The sequence below is a fragment of the Carlito syrichta genome, unplaced genomic scaffold, assembly GCF_000164805.1.
Source record: "Carlito syrichta isolate Samal-C Ts95f unplaced genomic scaffold, Tarsius_syrichta-2.0.1 Scaffold108052, whole genome shotgun sequence".
NCBI lineage: Eukaryota > Metazoa > Chordata > Mammalia > Primates > Tarsiidae > Carlito > Carlito syrichta.
In genome coordinates, this window is record NW_007052148.1 from 147,608 (window position 1) to 169,665 (window position 22,058).

At 46.9% G+C, this 22,058-nt stretch overlaps 1 protein-coding gene across 1 annotated transcript in view; it reads left to right on the top strand.

Annotated features, from left to right (window-relative positions):
- The first annotated feature begins 16,886 nt into the window (after positions 1-16,886).
- LACTBL1 (lactamase beta like 1) overlaps positions 16,887-22,058 on the top strand; it is a 21,175-nt gene continuing 16,003 nt past the window's right edge. The window contains exons 1-3 of the mRNA XM_021717380.1: positions 16,887-17,222; positions 19,271-19,424; positions 19,797-19,882. Of these exons, the coding sequence (XP_021573055.1) occupies positions 16,887-17,222; positions 19,271-19,424; positions 19,797-19,882 (576 nt within the window). The remainder of the gene's footprint in view (positions 17,223-19,270; positions 19,425-19,796; positions 19,883-22,058) is intronic.

Genomic DNA, 22,058 nt, shown 5'->3' on the forward strand with positions numbered 1-22,058 from the left:
AACTTCTGGGCTCAAGCAATCTTCCTGCCTCAGCCTCCCAAGTAGCTGGGACTACAGGTGTGCACCACCACAACCCGCTAATTTTTATTTTTATTTTTTTTGGTAGAGATGAGGTCTTGCTGTGTTTCCCAGGCTGGTTTCAAACTCCTGGGCTCAAGTAATTCTCCTGCCTTGGTCTCCAAAGTGCTGGGATTATAGGCATGAGTCACTGTACCAATCTTTTTTTTTTTTTTTGAGTTGGAGTCTCACTCTGTCGCCCAGACTGGAGTGCAGTGGCTGCTCCTGGCCACCACAGCCTCAACCTGCTGGACTCCGGCGATCCTCCCGCCTCAGCCTTCCAAGTAGCTGGAATTACAGGCATGCGCTAACACACCCGGCTGATTTTTTGATTTATTGTAGAGATGAGGTCTCGCTGCCCAGGCGGGTCTCAAACCCGCGGGCTCAGGCAATCCACTCACCTCAGCCTCCAAAGGCACGGGATTACAGGCTGAGTCACCGAGCCTGGCTTGTTTTTGTTTTTTTGAGTTGGAGTCTCAATCCATTGCCCAGGCTAGAGAACAGTGGCATGTTCACAGCCACCCCAGAGTGGACCTGCTGGGCTTCAGTGATCCTTCCACCTCAGACTTCTAAGGAGCCCGAACTACAGGCACATGCCACCACGCCCAGCTAATATTTTTATTTATTGTAGAGACGAGGGCTCACCATGTTGCCCAGGCTGGTCTCGAACCTCTGGGCTCAGGCAATCCTCTCACCTCGGCCTCCCAAAGTGCTGGGGTTATAGACTTGAGCCACTGCGCCCGGCCCTATGTGGTTTTAAAAAGCGGAGGAACCCTTGATTCCGGGAACTCCTTGCCCCTTTCCCAGAAAATTCATGGATAATCCATCCCTTGCTTAGCATATAATTAAGAAATAACTAAAAACAAAACCCCAGCGAGGTATGGCTACCATCTGCCTATGGAGAAACCTACCCTTTGTCGTTTCACCCAGGATGGAGTGCAGTGGCATGATGACGGCTACTGCAACCTCGACCTGCTGGGTTCAGGTGATTTTTCTGCCTCAGCTTTCCTGAATAGCTGGGACTACAGGTGACCGCCACCTCACCCAGCTCCTTTAAAAATTTTTAAACTAGAGACGAGGTCTTGCTATGTTGCCTAGGCTGTTCTCAAACTCCTGGGCTCAAGCAATCCTCTCACCTTGGCTTCCCAAAATGTTGGGATTACAGGCGTGAGCCTCCAGACTCAGGCTGTTCCTCTTTTCTTTTGATAAACTTGCCTTCATGTTACCTTGTCAGCTCATTCTTGAATTCTTTCCTGCGAAAAAAGCCAAGAACCCACTTGGTCTAGTTGGGGTACTTTGGCCCATATCTTCGCTAGGCACTGCCTAGTGGGTGCCCTCTGCAGAGGCCCTGACCCCATGGTTCCACCAGGTATTGCCCTGGGGTGCTCTCTGTGGTGGTTCTATCCCTGCTGCAGGTCTCTGCCTGGGCCCCCAGGCTCTCTGAGCCATGCCTTGAAATCTAGGTGGAGGAAGTCATGACGCTACAGCTCTTACACTCTGCATGCCTGCAGAATTAGCCCCACACGCCAGCCTGGACAACATAGTGAGATTTCATCTCTACAAAAATAAAATCTAAAAAATGAGCTGGGTGTGGTGGTGCCTGTAGTCTCTGCTACTTGGGAGGCTGACACAGGAGGATTGCTTAAGCCCAGGAGTTGGAGGCTGCAGTGAGCTATGATGGTGCCACTGCACTCCAGCCTGGGCAACTAAGTGACAGCCTGACTCACAAAAAGAAAAAAAGAATTAGCACTACATAGATGACACCAAGGCTCATTGCTTGTGTCCTCCAGAGCAGTGACCTGAGTTGTACCTCGTTCTGTGTGAGCCACACTAGGAACAGCTGAGCCATGCTATACCAGAAGTCAGGGAGGTGGCCCTTGGCAGTAAGCCCTGAGGTCCCACAGGTGCCTTGGGTCAACTATTCTGCTCCCAAGGCCCTAGCACTCTGGGGCTGTGATGCTCCTGGCAGTTCCAGAGGATCTTGGAAATGCCTTTGGGGCAATTCCCCCTCTATCTTGATGAATGAACCTGGCTTCCTCCTAGGTATACTGATTTTCTTATCAAATGGTCTGTCATTTGGTCCTACCCTTAGTTTTCTCTCCTAAATACGTTTTAAATTCTGTACTTGGGCAGGCTTGAGAATTTTCCAAATCTTTAAGTTCTGCTTCCTTTTAAATTATAAATTTCATCTTTACATAGTTTCTTTCTTCTCATATTTTACAATAAACCATTCAGAGAAGACATGCGGCATCCTGAATGCTTGGTAGCTTCAAGATTTCTTCTGCCAAATATCCTACTTTATTCCTCTTAAGTTCTGCCTTCCATAAAGTTCTGGGACATGGATACAAGTCATCTAAGTTCTTTGCCACCTTATAGCAAGGGCGGCAGCTGGGTGCGGTGGCGCATGCTTGTAATCTCAGCACTTTGGGAGGGAGAGGTTAGAGGATTGCCTGAGCCCCGGGGTCTGAGACCAGCCTGAGCAACATGGTGAGACTTCATCTCTACAGTAAATGAAAAAATTCACTGGGCATGAATTGTGCACCTGTAGTTCCAGCTACTTGGAAGGCTGAGGTGGAAAGATCTTCCGAGCACAGCACGTCAAGGCTGCGGTGGCCATGAGCATGCCACTACACTCCAGCCTAGGTGACAGAGTGAGACTCTGACTAAAACAAACAAAAAAAATTTAATTAATTAAGGGTAAACAGCAAGCTGGAGGAGAAGACAAAAAAAAAGTGGGAGGGCAATGAGGCAAGGGGTTACATTCTTTTACATGTGAAAAGAAGGGAGTGGAAGAAAAAGTCAATTAAGCATTGGCCTCCTGCTCAGTAAATCCACATTTTAACATAAAATAAAGTAAGCATGTGAAATTATAGCTATCTGTTTGGGAAACAAAGGAAGGCAGGTTTTTTGTTTGTTTGTTTGTTTGTTTATTTTGCGTGACTCAAGTCCCAAGCTTAACTTTTCCTTTGGCAAAGTGAATTTGGGGTCCCAAGAGTCATTTTTATTTTACATAAGTACATGGACTTTTATATTTTGTGCAGATTGCCCTCCCCTAGAGAGGTGAAACCCACGATCCACAGCCGTTCAGTGCTCCTGAAGGAAATTGCCACGGGACAGCCAGGATTCTTACATTGAGGTGTCAAGGTGTCGTGAACACTTAGCTCAGGTGATACTGGATAGTGACACAGCTTCAGATGCTTTGTTGGCCAGCCAAGGGAAGAGCCCCCTGACCAATATCGCCTGCCGCTTCTGGACAAAGACCTGGTCAAGTCAAGATGCTCGTGGCGTTGTAGGCACAAGCCCAAGGGCTCCAGGCTACTCCTTCATCTGAGTCTTGGGCTCTTTCCTCAGCCTTGACATGGTCTCCATGGTGGTCCTTGACCTCTCACCCCAGGCCTCCCTCCTTCCACAGTGTCTCCTCCAACAGTGCCAGCAGCCATTGGAAATCCCTGTATAAGACCTGTTGATTTCTGCTCCTGTTAGGGGGGGCTTATGTTTGGAAGCCCCTAAGTCGGGGACTGGTCCTTGGAAAATCAGCTTGATAGTGGGTGGGCTCCAGAAGGGCGCCTCTCCCCAAGGCAGAAATGGCACCACCTGGTCTCCACATCCCACAAGGTCTCCGGGTGACCTCAGCACTGTAAGCAATTTTCCTGGTGCCTGAGCTCAGGTCAGGTTTTCTTAAATTGGAGGATTGACTTCACACTTGCCTGTAAGAAAGCAGAGCAGCAAGGCAAGGCACCTTCTGAGCACATTCTGTGGTGTCTCCAGCTGTGCCTGGGGCCCTTGCTCTCTCTCCAGAGGATGATGAGGAGTTGAACAACTCAACACCTTGTTCACCTGACCCTCTGCTTGTCACTGCCTCAGCAGTGACCGTTCTGAACTCATGCTGTGTGGCTTTGCAATCTCTGCTTTCGCCCAGCACCCAGATCTCCCGAACCTCTGAGCTTAGTCCACAGATTCTGTCTTTTCTCCATCTCACTACCTTGGTAGTGGTCATTTTTTTTGGAGTGGGGGATCTCACCCTGTCACCCAGGCTGGAGCACAGTGGCATGATCATGGCTCACTACAACCTCGACCTCCTGGGCTCAGGTGATCCTCCTGCCTCAGCCTTCCAAGTGTTAGCATATGGATAGGGTGAGGGTGGAGGCACGGATGGAGAGGGGTGCAGCACCGCTGGAGCTGGCGTGCTGGAGGTGCGTGCTGGCAACCCAGAGATCCGAGTAATGCAAAGAATTGCAACACACAAAGAGGTGAAAGAAGAAAAGATTTATTTAAGAAAAGTTCACTCCCCACAGACAGGAAGTAGGCCTACACTCTAGGTGAGTGTGGCCCCATAGCAGGCCTACACTCCGGATGAGTGTGGTACCAGTGGGCCTACACTCTAAATGAATGTGACATCATAGCCCCCTCGAGTCCTGGCTTAAATCCTGTTCCTTGGAGATGTTGCAGTTAGGTAGACATGACTGCCGTGACTTCTTTATTGACCACCTGTGAATGTCTTGGAGACCCTGTGACACAGAAACCCATTAATGTCTGTCCATATTATCATAGCCCCTAGAGAAGGGCATGACAAGGATTCTAATGCTCCTGTACCTTCCCGAACGACATTCCTTAGAGCTAATGGAGGGTGCACTTCCCCTTATCTCCTAGGCATTCCCAGTGGGTGACTTCGGGGGATCCTTGGCTTCCCTGTAGATAGTGCCTAGTCTACTGGAAGATCAAATCCCCACCTGTCTCCCTCTGAGTGGTCACAAGTCCTGTGATCTGCATAACTTTTGTAATTATAAGTTTCGTAACTTCTACAATCCTTGCCCAGTGCATGATGTCTTAGGCCTTGTAAATTCCCTTTGCTCTAGGCAAGCTTGATTGCCATTATGAGATACCTCTGGCATCAGGAAGTCTGTGTTTCTGAAAAGACAAAGTTGGCAGAGTTATTCTTTATCTAAAGTATGCATTTCTCCAAAACATAGCTTCTACTTTCCCATCATCGTGTCATAGTTTAAGAACAAGACAAAAAATGGCTTCCCACTCTTGGTCTGTCCTTTCACCAAGTAGCTGGAACTACAGACACGCACCACCACACTTAGTTAATTTTTTTTTGAGTCAGAGTCTCACTCTATCACCTAGGCTGAAGTGCAGTGGTATGCTCACAGCCACCACAGCCTTGACCTGCTGGGCTCAGGTGATCCTTCTTCCTCAACCTTCCAAGTAGCTGGAACCACGGGCACTCACCACCATGCCCAGCTAATTTTTTAAACTTATTGTAGAGATGAGGTCTCGCCAAGTTGCCCAGGCTGGTCTTGAACCCATGGGCTCAAGTAATCCTCTCGTCTCTGCTTCCCAAAGTGCTGGCATTACAGGTGTGAGCCATCATGCCTGGCTAATTTTTAAATTTTTTTATAGAGATGAGGTCTTGCTACGTTGCCCAGGCTGGTCTTAAACTCCTGGACTCAAGTGATCCTTCTTCCTTGGCCTCCCCAAATGCTGGGATTATAGGCCTGAGCCACTGTGCCCAGCCAATGGTGGCTTTAAATATTATTTACTGTTCCATGCCAATGGTTTTCTAAATTATATCTTCACTACAGATCTCTCAGCTCCAGATGCAAATATCCAACAGCCTACTTCCACGCCTTCACTCAGACATCTTGTAATGAGCACGACCAGTACTGAACCCTTGGCCCATCCCTGCTCCTACCCCATGCAGGCTTCCTGATCCCACAGGAAAACTCACTTCCCAACTCCTCTCTTTTGCTCATACCCAATGCCAATCTATCAGCAAATCCTACTAGCTGTGCCTTCAGAGTACAGCCAGCCCTCTGTATCCATGGGTTCCACATCTGTGGCTTCAAACAACCACAGATAGAAAATATTGTTTAGTTGGGTGCAGCGGCTCACACTGTGAAAAAGAAAGAAAGAAAGAAAAACAGATTCCACCTAAAAAAAAAAAAAAAAAAAAAAAAGAAAATATTGTTTAAAAACTATACCGAAGATGTTCAGACTTTTGTTTGTCATTATTTCCTAAGAAATACGGTATAACAACTGCTTCCATAGTATTTACATCGCGTTAGGTTCTGTAAGTAATCTAGAGGTGACTTAACGTATATGCTGGATGTGTGCCAGTTATAAATACTACACCTCGAGACCAGCCCGGGCAACTTGGAAAGACCTCATCTCTATAATAAATCAAAATATTAGCAGGCCATGGTGGCATGTGCCTGTAGTTCCAGCTAGTTGGAAGGCTGAGGCAATAGGATACCTTGAGCCCAGCAGGTCATGGCTGTGGTGGCCGTAAGTGTGCCACTGCACTCCAGCCTGGATGACAGAGTGAGATTCCAACTCAAAATACATACATACTATATCATATTATGTCAGGGAGCTGAGCATCTGCAGTGGTTCCTGGAACCACACGGAGACTAAGGGGTGACTCTACACCCGGAATCTTCCATGTTCCCACTGCCTCTGCTGCTGGTCCAAGTCACCTCCACCCCTCACCTGAACAAGTGTAGCAGTCTCTTAACTGGCCTCCCTCCCTAACCTCTGCACTCTAGTCAGTTCTCAACACCAAACCCAGAGTGTTTCTTTAGAACTGTGAGTTAGGGTAGGGTAAAGTGGCTCATGCCTATAATTCCAGCAGTTTGGGAAGCTGAAGTGGGAGGATTCTTGAGCCCAGGAGTTTGAGACCAGCCTGGGCAAGGCAATATAGCAAGATCTCGTCTTTGCATAAAATTAAAAAAATAAGCTGGGTGTGGTGGCGTGCACCTGTAGGCCCAGCTACCAGGAAGGTTAAGGCAGAAGGATCACCTGAGCCTAGGAAGCCGAGGCTGTGATGAGTTGTAATCTGTCACTGCACTCCAGCTCAAGCAACAGAGTGAGACCTCAACTCAAAAAAAAAAAAAAAGAAAATGTGAGTTATCATGTTACTCTTCTGCCTCAAACTCTAAGAAGCCTCCCACCTTACTCATGGGCAGAGCGAAGGTCCTTCCTGTGGCCCAGAAGGGTCCATGTGACCTTCTTGACCCCTTACTTATGCCATGGCATCAGACCAATCTGGCTCAATTTTTATGTAACAAAGTTGTGATTTGTTTTTAGGTGCCAGGGATCCCCAGATAGAAGGTTACATAACTCGAGTGTGCCCTGACCAACCAAGCGAGCAGCCAGGGGCAGAACCTAAGCGTTTGGCCTGAGAAGCAGGGATCGAATTAAAAATGATCTGCAGTCAGGTGCAGTGGCTCACGCCTGTAATTCCAGCACTTTGGGAGGCGGAGGTGAGAGGATTGCCTGAGTTCAGGGGTTTGAGATCATCCTGAGCAACTTGGCAAGAGACCTTGTCTCGACAGTAACTCAAAAAATTAGCGGGGCATGGTGGTGCATGGCTGTAGTTCCAGTTACTTGGAAGACTGAGATGGAAGGATTGCCCTAGCCCAGCAGGTAGAGTCTGCGGTGGCTGTGCGCATGCCACTGTACTCCAGGCTGGGGGTAGAGTGAGATTCCCACTTAAAAAAAAAAAAATGAGCCCCATGGCAGGATCCAGGATCCAATCAGATTGACCCCTAGCTTCACCTCACTGCAAGACCCAATCAGATCATGCCTTATTACCCTAAGCTTATGAGTGACATAGCCCTTTCCTCCTGTTTCCTTGTCAGTTGACTCACGATAGACCTTTCTTACTTCAAAAACCTGGTGCTTTGGTGTTTGGCTTTCACTGAGTTCAGGCAAATGAACCCAGTTTGGTTTGGTAACAATTCCCAACCTCAGCTGCCACACTGCCCCTGGGTTAGCCAAAGCCACTGGCCTCCCTGCCTCTCCCTTGACCTGCTGGGCACACCCCACCCTGAGGCCTGAGTATTAGCTATTCTCCCTGCCTTAAGCACTCTTCCTCTGTTGTCCATGTAGCTAACTCCCTTACTTCCCCATGAGGCCCATCCTACCACCCAATTTAATACTATTAGCTTATACTTGGGATGCTCAGGTCAGAGGATTGCTTGAGACCAGGAGTTAGAGACCAGCCTGGGTAACAAAGTGAGATCCCATCTTTAAAAATAAAAAATAGGCAATCCACAAACTCCTTGACCAAAGAAAAATTCACTCAGTACCTTCAGCTAGCTCAAATATTTCTACTCAGAAGCATTCAGACATTGTAGGATCAAAGGAGTCAAGTTAGTTCTGTAAACACTCAGACCTGATTCTACGCGTGCACTTTAGTGAGTGACTTGAGCAGGGTTTGGCTATTCTGATAACCATTCTCGGAGAAGAGTGTGTCGAATACAGCTGATTCTCATTGCTTGGCGCCTAGTCCACACCATCACCTGTGACAGGAAAGCAGCTAGAGCCTTGAACCTGAACCAAGGAGAAGATGGGGAGAGCTGGAGAGGGGCCCCACCCACCAGTGAGGAAACGCCAACCAGGAGCCATTTTCTCTATCTGAGGACCAGGCAGAGACCTGCATTGCCCTGCATTGCTCCACCCAACCCCACCCAGCCTCCCACTTGGGACCTAGAGGTAATATCATCAAACTCAGAGAGACAGAAGCCCCTCCCCAATGCTGGAACGAACACAGATATGTCAGATCTGAGTGGGAGATTGGACAGGCAGCAAGCTGGGTGAGTCCAGATCTGGTCCACCCTCCTCCCACAGAAGTCTGTGGGGCACCTGACCCATGCTGAGAGCAATCCTATCAGCCTGCACTGAGAGCAGAGAGGAGGGGCTGGAGAGCAGAGCTGAAAGGAAGTTGGACTTCCAGGAACGCTTTCAGAGTGAGTTTGCTTTATTTTGTTTGTCTGTTTTGCTCATTTTTTGTTTTAGTTTTCTTTTTTCTCTTTCTCTTTCTGTTTTGATTATGTTTTCATACTTGCTTTGTTTCTGTTATTCTATTGCCTTTTTTTAGACTTCCTATTTGTGTATCGGTATTTTTGGAGGGAGAGTACATCAATAGGGTTTTTTTTTTCTCGGTTTGTGTGTTTGAATAATTGTCTGTACGTTTTAGTTATTTTATTTATTTATTTAATTATTTTTTTGAGTTGGAGTCTCACTCTGTTGCCCAGACTGGAGTGCAGTGGCCGCTCCCGGCCACCGCCTCCTCGACCTGCTGGGCTCCGGTGATCCATCTGCCTCAGCCTTCCAAGCAGCCGGAATTACAGGCATGTGCTACCACGCCCGGCTGATTTTTTTATTTATTGTAGAGATGAGGTCTCGCTGCCCAGGCGGGTCTCGAACCCGCGGGCTCAGGCAATCCACTCACCTCAGCCTCCCAAAGGCACGGGATTATGGGCTGAGCCACCGAGCCTGGGTATTTTAGTTATTTTTAAAAAAATCTTTTCTGTCTTCGTTTGGGTCTCTTTTCGTTTGTTAATTGGTATGCCTGTCTGTTTTCCTTCATATTCTTCTCTTTCTCTGCCTTCCTCTCGTCCCCCTCCTTCCTTTTTCCATTCTTTTCCTTTTTCTTACCTCATTTTGCTTTCAGGGAGCAAACCTATACCCCCACTGCGTGGACAGATTGTAAGGCAGTGGGAAGTGGGTTCCAGGGGGCCCACACACCTATCAACCGGATATTGGGATCTGCAGATAGTTTCTGAATCACAACTCCTCCCTCAATTAAATCTCAAAACTGCAAGAAGTACAGCCCCTAACCCACAGTCCAGCTTCAGAATTGAACAAAGCCAGAGGATCCACATAAGGAAAAATAGGATATGGAGAAAACAAAAGTAAGAGCTATCTCCCCATCCCTGAGCAACAGAATTAAAGAAGGGGCAAAAAAAAAAAAGTGGTGGGGGTGGGGGGAGAAATATCTACACAAATGAAGAAAAACCAAAAGTAGAATATGGGTCTCACACAAACCCCTGGGAGGTCAGACACTGGGAATACAGACTTCAGAATGCAAACTAATGAAGAGCCCCCAGAATGACTGGTCTCAAACAACAAACCTAGATATCAAGACATTAATAGAATAAATAGAATTGAGGAGACAATAGGAAAGAATGGAGTTGATAACTGAGATAACAGTTATAAAGAATACAGTGAATGAAATAAATAACAAACTGATAAGCATGGAAAGTAAAATTAGCCAAGCAAAAGAAAGAATCTCAGAGCTTGAGGACCAAAATATGGAACTAACCCAAACTTTTAAAAACATAAAAAAGAAGCTTAAAAAGACAGAACAACACCTCCAAGAGATGACTGATTTTTTTTTTTTTGAGTTGGCGTCTCACTCTGTCATCAAGACTGGAGTGCAATGGCAGCTCCTGGCCACCACAGCCTCAACCTGCTGGGCTCCGGCTCTCCTTCTGCCTCAGCCTTCCAAGTAGCTGGAACTATAGGTGCACGCTACCACGCCCGGCTAATTTTTTGATTTATTGTAGAGATGAGGTCTCACCAAGTTGCCCAGGTGGGTCTCGAACCCGAAGGCTTAGGCAATCCACTCACCTCAGCCTCCCAAAGTGCGGGATTACAGGCTGACCCACCGAGCCTGGCGAGATGACTGATTATTTCAAGAGACCAAACCTAAGATTAATTGGAATCCCTGAGGCAGATAGAGAGACAGACCATCCTGGAACAAAGATTCCATGAAATTATCCAAGAAAACTTCCCTCATGTCATCAGTGACACTATTGTTCAAACACAAGAGATTCAGAGAACCCCTGCAAGATAACAAATGAGAAGATCAACTCCTAGACACATAATAATTCGTTTACACAAAATAGCTATAAATGAAAACATCCTAAACGCAGCTAGAGAAAAAGGTCAGACTACCTATTGAGGAAGACCAATTAGAATAGCAGCAGATTTATCTACAGAAACACTTCAGGCTAGGAGAACTTGGAGAACTTTGAGAACCCAAAGTTCTCAAAGATAAACAATTTCAACCAAGAATTACCTATCCAGCTAAGCTAAGCTTCATCAGTAGTGGAGAATTAAAATCTTTCCCAGACATTCAATCCCTAAGAGCTTAGGCTGCCTCCAGACCGGCTCTACAAGAAACACTTAAGAAAGTATTAAACACAGAAGAAAGGAAAAAAAAAAAAAGAACGATAACATCCTTCACAAGAATGCAGGAAAAAGATTGAAAACACACATGAATCAACCCCCAAAATAAAAAATACAACAAACAAATAGCAACCACAACAACAAACTCTATAAGAACCTCATGATGGGAATAAATTCTCACATTTCAATAATTAGCCTGAATGTGAATGGACTAAATGCACCACTGAAAAGACATAGAATGGCAAAATGAATAAAATATCATGAGGCAATAATATATTGTCTCCAAGAGACTCATCTCACCAGAAAGGACATTCATAGACCCAAAGTAAGAGGATGGGAAACAAAATTTCAGGCAAATGGAACACAAAAGAAAGCAGGAGTCACAATCTTAATATCAGACAAAATATCCTTTAAGGTATATTTAAAAAATTTAAAAAGATACAGAAGATCACTACATAATGATAAAAGGTTCAATCCATCAACAAGAAATATGCATCCTAAACATATATACACCCAACATAGGAGTACCAACATTCATAAAGCAGCTTCTAGGTAAATTTAAAAAAATATTGACTCTAACACCATCATAGCTGGGGACTTAAATTCCCCATCACAACCCTAGACAAAAAATCAACAAGGAGATCCAGAACCTCAATGTGATGCTTGACCATATGGACTTGATTGATATCTACAGAACACTCCACCCAACAAACACAGAATACACATTCTACTCATCACCACACGGAATATACTCTAAGATAGACCACATCCTCAGCCATAAATCAAGCATAAACAAATTTCATAAGATTGAGATCCTGCCATGCACCTTCTCAGACCACAGTGGAATAAAAATAAATATCAACACCAACAAAGTTCCCCCCAAATTCACAAAGACATGGACACTAAACAGCATGAAGCTAAGCAACTCCTGGGTCAACATGGAAATCAAAACAGATTAAAAGATACATGGAAACCGGGCTCAGTGGCTCAGCCTGTAATCCTGCGCTTTGAGAAGCTGAGGTGAGTGAATTGCCTGAGCCCGTGGGTTTGAGACCCGCCTGGGCAACTTAGTGAGATCTCATCTCCACAATAAATCAAAAATTAGCTGGGCATGGAAGCGCACGCCTGTAGTTCCAGCTACTTGGAAGGCTGAGGCAGAAGGATCGCTGGAGCCCAGCAGGTCGAGGCTGCGGTGGCCGGGAGCAGCCATTGCACTCCAGTCTGGGCGACAGAGTGAGACTCCACCTCAAAAAAAAAAAAAAAAAAAAAAAAGATACCTGGAAACAAGTGAAAATGAAGAAACATCTTATCAAAAAACCTCTAGGATGCCATGAAGACAGTACTAAGAGAGGAATTCATATCTCTACAAACACACATGAAGAAAATGGAAAGATCACAAGTTAACAGCCTAACAAATCACCTAAGGAAGCTGGAAAAGCAGGACCACCAAAACCCTAACTTCAGCAGAAGAATCCAGATCACCAAAATAAAAGCCCAAATTTGGGACATAGAAGACAAAAAGATAATACAAAAAAAATCAACAAAACAAAAAGCTGATTCTTTGAAAGGATAAACAAGATTGATGTTCTCCTAGCTAGACTGACCAAGAAAAAGAGAAAAAGCCCAAATAAACACAATCAGAAATGCAAAAGATGAAGTCACAACTGACCCTGAAGAAATACAAAAGATTATCAGAGACTACTATGTTCACTTGTATGGAAACAAACTTGAAAGCCTAAAGAAAATGGAGAACTTTTTGACATGATACAACCTCCCCAGGTTGAAACAAGAAGAAATTGAGACCCTGAATAGACCAATAACAACCCAGGAAATTGACTATGTCATAAGAAAACTACCTACCTACCAAAAAAAAAAAAAAAAAAAGCCTTGGACCATATGGTTTCCAGCAGAATTTTACAAAACATACAAGGAGGAACTGATACTAATCCTATTGAAAGTATTCCAGGCAATTGAGAAAGATGTAACTCTCCCTAAATCTTTTTATGAAGCTAACATCACATTGGTACCCAAACCAAGTAAAGATTCAACAAAGAAGGAGAACTACAGGCCAATATCCTTGATGAACATAGATGCTAAAATTCTCAACAAGATCCTAGCAAACCGGATTCAACAACACATCTCAAAAATCATCCACCACGACCAAGTAGGCTTCATCACCAGGATGAAGGGCTCGTTCAGCTTTCATAAGACCATAAATGTAATTAAATACATCAACAGGTGTAAAAACAAAAATCACATGATTATATCATTAGATGCAGAAAAAGTTTTTGATAAAATCCAGCATCCCTTCTTGATAAAAACCCTCGAACATCTAGGCATAGATGGAACATACCTCAAAATAGTAAGAGTCATCTATGAGAAATTCACAGTCAACATATTGCTAAACAGACAGAAATTAGAACCATTTCCCCTGAAAACTGGAACAAGACAAGGATGCCCACTCTTACCCCTCCTTTTCAACATAATTTTGGAAGTCCTAGCTAGAGCAATCAGACAAGATAAGGAGATCAGGGGTATCCAAATAGGAAAAGGGGAAATCAAGTTATCCTTCTTTGCAGACGACATGATGCTATACCTTGAAAACCCAAGAGAATCTGTCAAAAACCTCCTTGCACTGATAAAGGACTTTGGCAAAGTCTCAGAGTATAAAATAAATGTGCAAAAGACAGTCTCATTTCTAAACACCAACAATAAACACACAGAAACCCAAATAAAAAGCACAATCCCATTCACAATTGCCACACAAAAAAATCAAATACCTTGGTATCTTCCTAACCAGAGATTTGAAAGACCTTTACAATGAAAACTATAAAACACTGTTCAAAGAAATCAAAGATGACACAAACAAATGGAAAAATAGTCCATGCTCATGGATTGGAAGAATCAACATTGTTAAGGCAATCTATAGATTTAACGCAATACCCATTAAATTACCAGCAGCATTCTTCTCAAATCTGGAAACAACAATACAGGAATTCATATGGAAACATAAATGACCACGAATAGCCAAAACAATCCTCAGTTAAAAAAAAAAAAAAAAGCAGGAAGTATTATACCTCCAGACTTTAAACTTTATTATAAAGCTACAATAATCAGAATGGCCAAGTATTGGTACAAGAACAGGCATATAGATCAACGAAAAAGGATAAAGATCTCAGAAGCAAAGCCTCAATTTCTCAGCCAACTCATCTTCTACAAAGCCTCCACCACCAACCACTGGGGAGAGGAGAACCTATTCAGTAAATGGTGCTGGGAAAACTGGCTGACCACACGCAGAAGATTAAAACAAGACCCCTTCCTATCACCGTACACAAAAATCAACTCTAAATGGATCAAAGACCTGAATGTAAAACCTCAAACTATAAGAACCTTAGAAAATGCAGGAGACACATTTATGGAAATTGGAACTGGCAATCAATCCTGATCAAAACCCCAAGTGCCCATGCCGTAAGAGATAAAAGATAGACAAGTGGGACCTCATCAAACTGACAAGCTTCTGCAAAGCCAAAGAAACCATCAACAGAGCAGAGAGACAACCCACAGACTGGGAAAAAATATTTGTCAACTGTATGTCTGACAAAGGCCTAACACCTAGGATCTACAAGGAACTCAAATGTGCCAAAAAGAAAAAAACAAACAGCCCCACTACAAAGTAGACAAAAGATATGAATAGACACTTCTCAAAAGAAGACGTATGAGCAGCCAACAGATACATGAAAGAATGCTCAACCACACTAGTCATCAAAGAAATGCAAATTAAAACTACACCGAGATACCACCTAACTCCAGTCAGGATGGCCATCATCAATAACTCAAAAAAAGAACAGATGCTGGAGAGGATGTGATGAAAAGGGAATACTTCTACATTGTTGGTGGGAGTGTAAACTAGTACCGTCTCTGTGGAAAACAGTGTGGTGATTCCTAAAAGATCTAAAAATCGACCTTCCATATGACCTGGCAATCCCCCTACTAGGGATATACCCGGAAGAACTCAAATCACTCTATAAAAAAGAAACCTGCACATGTACATCTATCACAGCATTGTTCACAGTAGCAAGAACATGGAACCAACTGTGCTGCCTATCAAAAGAGGACTGGATAAAAAATGTGGTACACAGACATGATGGAATATTTTACACAGCCATAAAGAAGGACAAAATCATGAACTTCACAGCAACCTGGATGGACTTAGATTCTATAATACTGAGTGATCTTTCACAGAAACAAATAACTGAGTATCACATGTTTTTACTCATAAGCGGACCTTGAACAATTATTGTAATACTATAATAAAAGGATTGGCAGTTAGCAGGAAACTACCAATGGTGGGGGAGGTGGGATTGGTAGTAGTAGGAATCTGCTGGAGGAGGGTGGGCACACCTCATCAACAAGGGTACCTGCATAATGAACATTAAAAAATTAAAAATAATTAAACAAAAGCATTAGCTGGGTGTGGTGGCATGTGCCTGTAGTCCCAGCTACTCAGAAGGCTGAGGCAGGAGGATCCCTGGAGCCCAGGAGTTTGAGACTACAGTTGAGCTATGATTGCGCCACTGCGCTCCAACCTGGGTGACTGAGCAAGACCCTGTCTAAAATAAATAAAATAAAATAATAGAATAATTAAAATAAATACATTAATTAAATTAAAATGAAATTAAATTAGATTGGGCTCGGTGGCTCACGCCTATAATCCCAGCCCTTTGGGAGGCCGAGGTGAGAGAATTCCCTGAGCTCACAGTTTCAAGACCAGCCTGAGTAGCTTGGCGAGACTTCATCTCTACAATAAATCAAAAAATTCGTGGTCGTGGTGGCGTCAACAAGAGTGAGACTCCTACTCAGAAAAATAAAAAAATAAAAAAAATAAAAAAGTAAATGAAAAGGGGCAACCTTTTCGGGGTAGAGACGAGGTATCTCCAAGTTGCCCAGGCTGGTCTTGAACCCCTGGGCTTAGGCAATCCTTTTGCCTCAGCCTCCCAAAGTGCTGAGATTTTTGTTCTTTTTTCTTAACGGCTTTTGTTCTTCTTTCTTAACAGTGCTGATGCTGAGGGGGAGGACAGTAATTTTCTCCCTAAGAGGAGAGGGCAGTGAGACTAATGCTAATGGCAATGACTAACACTTCCTGCATCCCAGCTAGCTGTCTGCCAGCTGCCTAGCTGTATGCTTTAGGTTTATTATCTCATGCAATCCTCACTCCTGCCCCAAGGGGGTAAGTAGGCTCTGTGTCATTACCCATTTTACAGAAGAGCACATCAAGGTCCAAGAGAAGCCAAAAAATCCAACCAAAGTCACATCAGTAATAAGTGGTGGAGCTGGATTTAAACTCCTGCTGTCTGACTCAAGGGTCTGTCCACAGGGTAGGTTTAGACTATGCAGATAAGGATTTTGAAATTTTCCAGAGAGCCGGAGACAGCCACGGGAGGTTCTTTAAACAAAGGACAGATATGATGCCTCCTCTCTAAAGTGAATGAATAATTTCTCCCTCATGGGGCTGTAGTGGGGAATGATCTTGATCCACGGATGGAAAGCCCCTGGATAAGAGCCTGGAGGAAGGAAGCCCTTGAGGGGATTATCCTTTAAAGGAGTCGCAGGCTGGTGCAAAGGTTTTTACACACGGGTTTCTCCTGCCACCCAGTGGTCATTCTGCTATATGACATGCTAAATGGAGACGGGCGGGGCTGGCCTCCGCGGTGAGAAGCAGCTGCGTTGGGATCTGAGCAGCAGGTGCACGAAGGAGTCCACGGAGAGGTGAGGCGAGGGTTGCAGACTGCTCAGGGCCCGGGACGTCAACAGATGGAGGCTTGCCCTCTAGATCTTCTTTTGCATCCTCCATGACTGGATTGCCACACAATGACAATCCAGCCCCTGCCCTAGAGGACCTCATAGGCAGGTGGGAAGACAGGAGACTCGTCGGCGTCTGGGGAGCAGAAGACTCCAGGGTCCGAATCCCTGCCCTGCCTCAGGAGGTCACTTTTCGGAGTGTCAGTTTCTTCTGTGGAAGAAAGGGGCAGCTGGGAAGCTGCCTCCCAGGACTGTGCAAACCAAAGCACAGCACAGAAGCGCTAAGCACGACCTGGCACAGTGTCAGCGCACATCTGTGCCCGAGAGGCGGTCACCCAGCTGCCCTGAGCCACAGGGAGGCTCAACCAGCAGCCTGGCACCGCAGGGTAGGCCTGGGTCCTGGTTCTGCTGTCGTCACTAAACTGGCTGTGTGACCCTAGCAAGTCATTTTCCCTCTCTGAGCCCCACCCAGTGGAGTTTGGACAAAGTCACTCTGATTTTTGGCCAGGGGGGCTGCAGAAGATCTAGAAAGCTTGCATCCACCAGTTTATGTACCAGCCCTGAGCATGGGCACAAGGAGGTAATCATTCAAGGGTCTCTTGAGACAGTGATGTGGAGGCTGATGTCACTCATGAACTGCAAAGGAGGCTTGCTCCTCCAAGTGTGGCTCCTGTACCAGCATCACCCAGAAGTATGTTAGAAATGGAAACTCTCAGCCTGGCGCGGTGGCTCATGCCTGTCATCCCAGCACTTTGGGAGGCTGAGGTGAGAGAATTGCCTGAGCCCAGGGGCTCAGCCACTTGGCAAGTCCTCATCTCTACAATAAATAAAAAAAGTAGCTGGGTGTGGTGGCGCATGTCTGTAGTTCCAGCTACTTGGAAGGCTGAGGTGGAAGGATTGGCTGAGCCCAGCAGGTCAAGACTGTGGTGGCTGTGAGTGTGCCACTGCACTCCATCCAGCCAGGGCAACAGAGTGAGACTCTAACCCCCATCCCCAAAAAAAAGAAAGAAAGAAAAAGAAATGGAAGTTGGGCTCGGTGGCTCAGCCTGTAACCCTGCGCCTTTGGGAGGCTGAGGTGAGTGAATTGCCTGAGCCTGCGGGTTTGAGACCCGCCTGAGCAACTTGGCAAGACCTCATCTCTACAATAAATAAAAAATTTATTTATTGGTAGTGCGCACCTGTAGTTCCAGCTACTTGGAAGGCTGAGGCGGAAGGATCGCCGGAGCCCAGCAGGTCGAGGCTGAGGTGGATGGGAGTGGCCACTGCACTCCAGTCTGGGCGACAGAGTTAGACTCCAACTCAAAAAAAAAAAAAAGAAAAGAAAAGAAATGGAGACTCTTGGTCCTTTCCTGACCCACTGGCCTTGGGTGCTCCTATGCACAGATACGTTGGAGACACACGGTTCTCAATCTTGGCCACATAGTAGAATCATCAAGGAGTCGCCAAAGATCGCAGCATCCTGGCTATGCCCTTGGAGACCTTTGCAGGGGCGGGGGGGGGGGGCATCCAGACACCAGTGAGTTTTAGAAGCTCCCCAAGTAATTCCAACGTGCAGCCTTATCTAGTGCTGGGAAGGCAAAAATGCTTTATATCAAAAGATCAATAGTAGTGACCTTCTAGGGACTGGGCACGATGGCTCATGCCTGTAATCATGGCATTTTAGGAGGCTAAGGCAAGAGGATTGCTTGAACCCAGGAGTTCGAGATCAGTGTGGGCAACATGGTGAGCCCTCATCTCTACAAAAAAGCAAAAAATTATCTGGGCATGGTGGCACACACCTATAGTCCCTGCTACTCAGGAGGCTGAGGTGGAAGGATCACCTGAGCCCAGGAGGTTGAGGTTGTGGTGAGCTGTGATCGTGCCACTGCACTCCAGCCCGGGTGACAGAGTGAGACCCCAACTCAAAATGAATAAATAAATGGCCTTCTAGAATGTTCACTGAGAAAGGTCTTTACAGAGCCCTTACAGGTGCTGGGCCATGGGTGACCTGCGATTTAATCCTCACATGCACCCAGATGTTACTATTATTCCCGTATTATCGACGAAGTAAAGAGGCTATGACTTACCCAGGGTCACACAGGCAGGGACTAACAGGGACTTGAACACCCATCATGTGAATAACAATGAGGCTGACCCCAGTGGTCTTTAAGCTGTGTTCCTCGGAGCCCTGGGTTCCTCAGAGGTGCTGAGAAGCTGGTGTGGGGTGAGCCCAAGGTTGGATCCTGGCGGCCCTTCCCTCTCTTTTCCACACTGGCCTCGGCAGAGGCTCCTTGAGGAGAGAGCATTCCTTTGCCCACCAGCCTGGAGCGTTTGGGTCACATGGTGCCCCCCAGCACCCCCTGGCAGATCTGCCCCCCTTCCCTGCTGCTCGGGGACCCCAGCAACTAATCCCCGTGGCAGAGAGCCCTCTGAAGGATTAGTGCTGGGAAATTAGGTGCCACATCTGCCGGCCCTGGAAAGCGTGGGCACAGCCTGTGCCTCAGAGACCAGGAAGCCATTCCTGTCTCCGGAACACGGGACGTGCAGAGACACCAGACATCTGAGCTGGGGCCTGAATGCCCTGTCCTTCCAGAGCTTTTTGGAAGAAGGTAAGTTGTGGCCAAGAGCCCTGGGGCCTGACAGGACTGTTCTGAGCAGGCTGGAGGGGGAAGAGGAGCTGGGATTTGAGGCAGGGGCAGGCGGGGTGGCCCATTGTCCCATTTGCCCGGGGCTGAGGTGTTTCTGGGAATGCGGGACTGTTGGTGCTAAAATCGGGACAGTCCTGGGCAAACTGGGACGGTGGGTGGCCTGGCAAGGGCTCCTGAGCTGTGCCTCCCTGGCCTTCGAGGGGCCATGTGGTGGGAAGAGGTGGCTTTGCCTGCTCATCCTCAGCTACCTCCAGGTTTCTAGCCTTCCTCTGCCCCCCACCCCGCTCTCTTCCAGCCCCCAGGATCTCCTTTTGCCTTCACATCCTTACTCAGTTTCCTGCTCACAGGGTCTCCTGGGTGTAGACCTGGATCCTCAAAAACCTGGAATCTTCCATGCCCTGAAGAGAATGAAGACCCAGGTGAGGTCTTCGAATATTGGCCTAAACCCCTCACATCACTTTATCCTCATCACTAACACTTCTAAAGCATGCACCATAGACCATGAGCAGTTTCAAGGGTTTCACATGCATTCACTCATTTCATTCTTTCTCTTTTTTCTTGGAGTCAAGGTCTCACTGTCACCCAGGCTGGAGTGCAGTGGTATGATCATGGCTTGCCGCAGCCTTGACCTCCTGGGCTCAGACGATCCTTCCACCTGAGTCTCTCGAGTAGCTGGGACTACAGGCATGTGCCACCACGCCCAACTAATTTTTTTTAAAAAAAAACAGGATTTATTGAGAGGACAGAAAAGTTTCCACAATGATTTACTGTAGAGATGAGGTCTTGCTATGTTGCCCAGTCTGGTCTTGAACGCCTAGGCTCAAGCAATCCTCCTGTCTCAGCCTCCCAAAGTGCTTTGATTACAGGCATGAGCCACCACACCGGACTGAACACTCAAAACAACCAGAACCTACTCTTCCTCCCTTTCACATTCCCAAGCCTTGAGCTACAGAGTCCCCAGCTAGTCCCAAACTCTCTGTCCAATGACTCCTCTTCCTGCCCCCAGGCTGAGCTCCTCCATCCTTGTGAGCTCGGAAGCCCTCTGCTCACTCCTTATGTCTCCCAGAGAAATCATGGTGACTCTAGCTACCAATCAGTGAAGCTTCCTAGGGGCTTTGCCTATGTTTTCTCATTTACTCCCACCTGATTGTTATCCTCACGATACAGACAAGGAAACTGAGACTCAAAGGGGTGGAGCCATTTGTCCAAAGCTAGAAGGGGCAGAGCCAGTGTCAAGTCCTACTTCATTAGCCCCAGACCCTCGTGTCTGATCAGGGCGCCCTGTCCTGCTGGCTCCCTGGGGACAGACGTGGCCTCACACACAGCTGGACTGGACACAGAGGGCTGAACAGGAAGGAGATGGGGCGACTGGACTGCAAACCGCCCTGGGAGGGGCAGAGGAGGGCAGGTTTTGGGAGAGCCTGACTCTTCCGGAGGCTGCCCATCTCCCCACCTCTCCCTCACCCTCCTTCCATCTCCGCGGACATTTCTAGCTGGGAAGGGAGAGGAGAGAGCCTCCTAGTGGCTACTGCAAGTCAAAATGCGAGCAGCTGGCGAGTGGCTTAGAGATTAAATGCTGACCCTATCTTCCATCTACCGGAATAAATCCTGAGATTGGAGACAGAGCTGAGCCCCAGAGGATGGCTACAAATTGGGAGTGCAGAGGCCCCAGTGGCATTTTGAGGTGGGTAGGGTGGTGCACAGCACAGAGCTTGAGTCCCAGCTCTGCCATCCCCACCCGTGGCCTCAGCGAGTCAACTTGTGTCTGAATTTCTTTCTTCCTTTTTTTTTTTTTTTTGAGTTGGAGTTTCACTCTGTTGCCTGAGCTGTAGTGCAGTGGCACACTCATGGCCACTGCAGCCGCGACCTGTTGAGCTCAGGTGAGTCTTCTGTCTCAGTTTTCCAAGTAGCTGGAACCACAGGCACACACCACTGTGCCCGGCTAACTTTTTGATTTATTGTAGACACAAGGTCTTGCCAAGTTGCCCAGGCTGGTCTCAAACCTCTGGGCTCAGGCAATCCTCTCACCTCCACCTCCCAAAATGCTGGGATGACAGGCATGAGCCACTACGTTGAGCTTCATGTCTGGATTCCATTCTTCACCTGAAAATGAACTGGGGATCTGCTGGTCATGCAGTAGGTGTGTAGGTACCCACTGTGGACAGCAAGTTGCCTTCCCATCAGGAGGCCTGGGGGGGGGCACAGCTTTTGTTACTGGGAGGGGGAGCATGTTTCTCACACACCTGCTACAACACCAGAGCTCCATTCACTCCTCCATGGCCAAGGCACAGCCTTGTGTCTGGTGTCATGCCTCCAGCGGGTGGGACATCCATGGTCTTGGGATCTTCACTGGCTTTGTTTTATAAAAGTCAAGGTGTCAGCCGGGCTCGGTGGCTCAGCCTGTAATCCCGTGCCTTTGGGAGACTGAGGTGAGTGGATTGCCTGAGCCCACGGGTTCGAGACCCACCTGGGCAGCGAGACCTCATCTCTACAATAATCAAAAAACCAGCTGGGCATGGTAGCGCGTGCCTGTAATTCCAGCTACTCGGAAGGCTGAGGTGAAAGGATTGCCGGAGCCCAGCAGGTCGAGGCTGC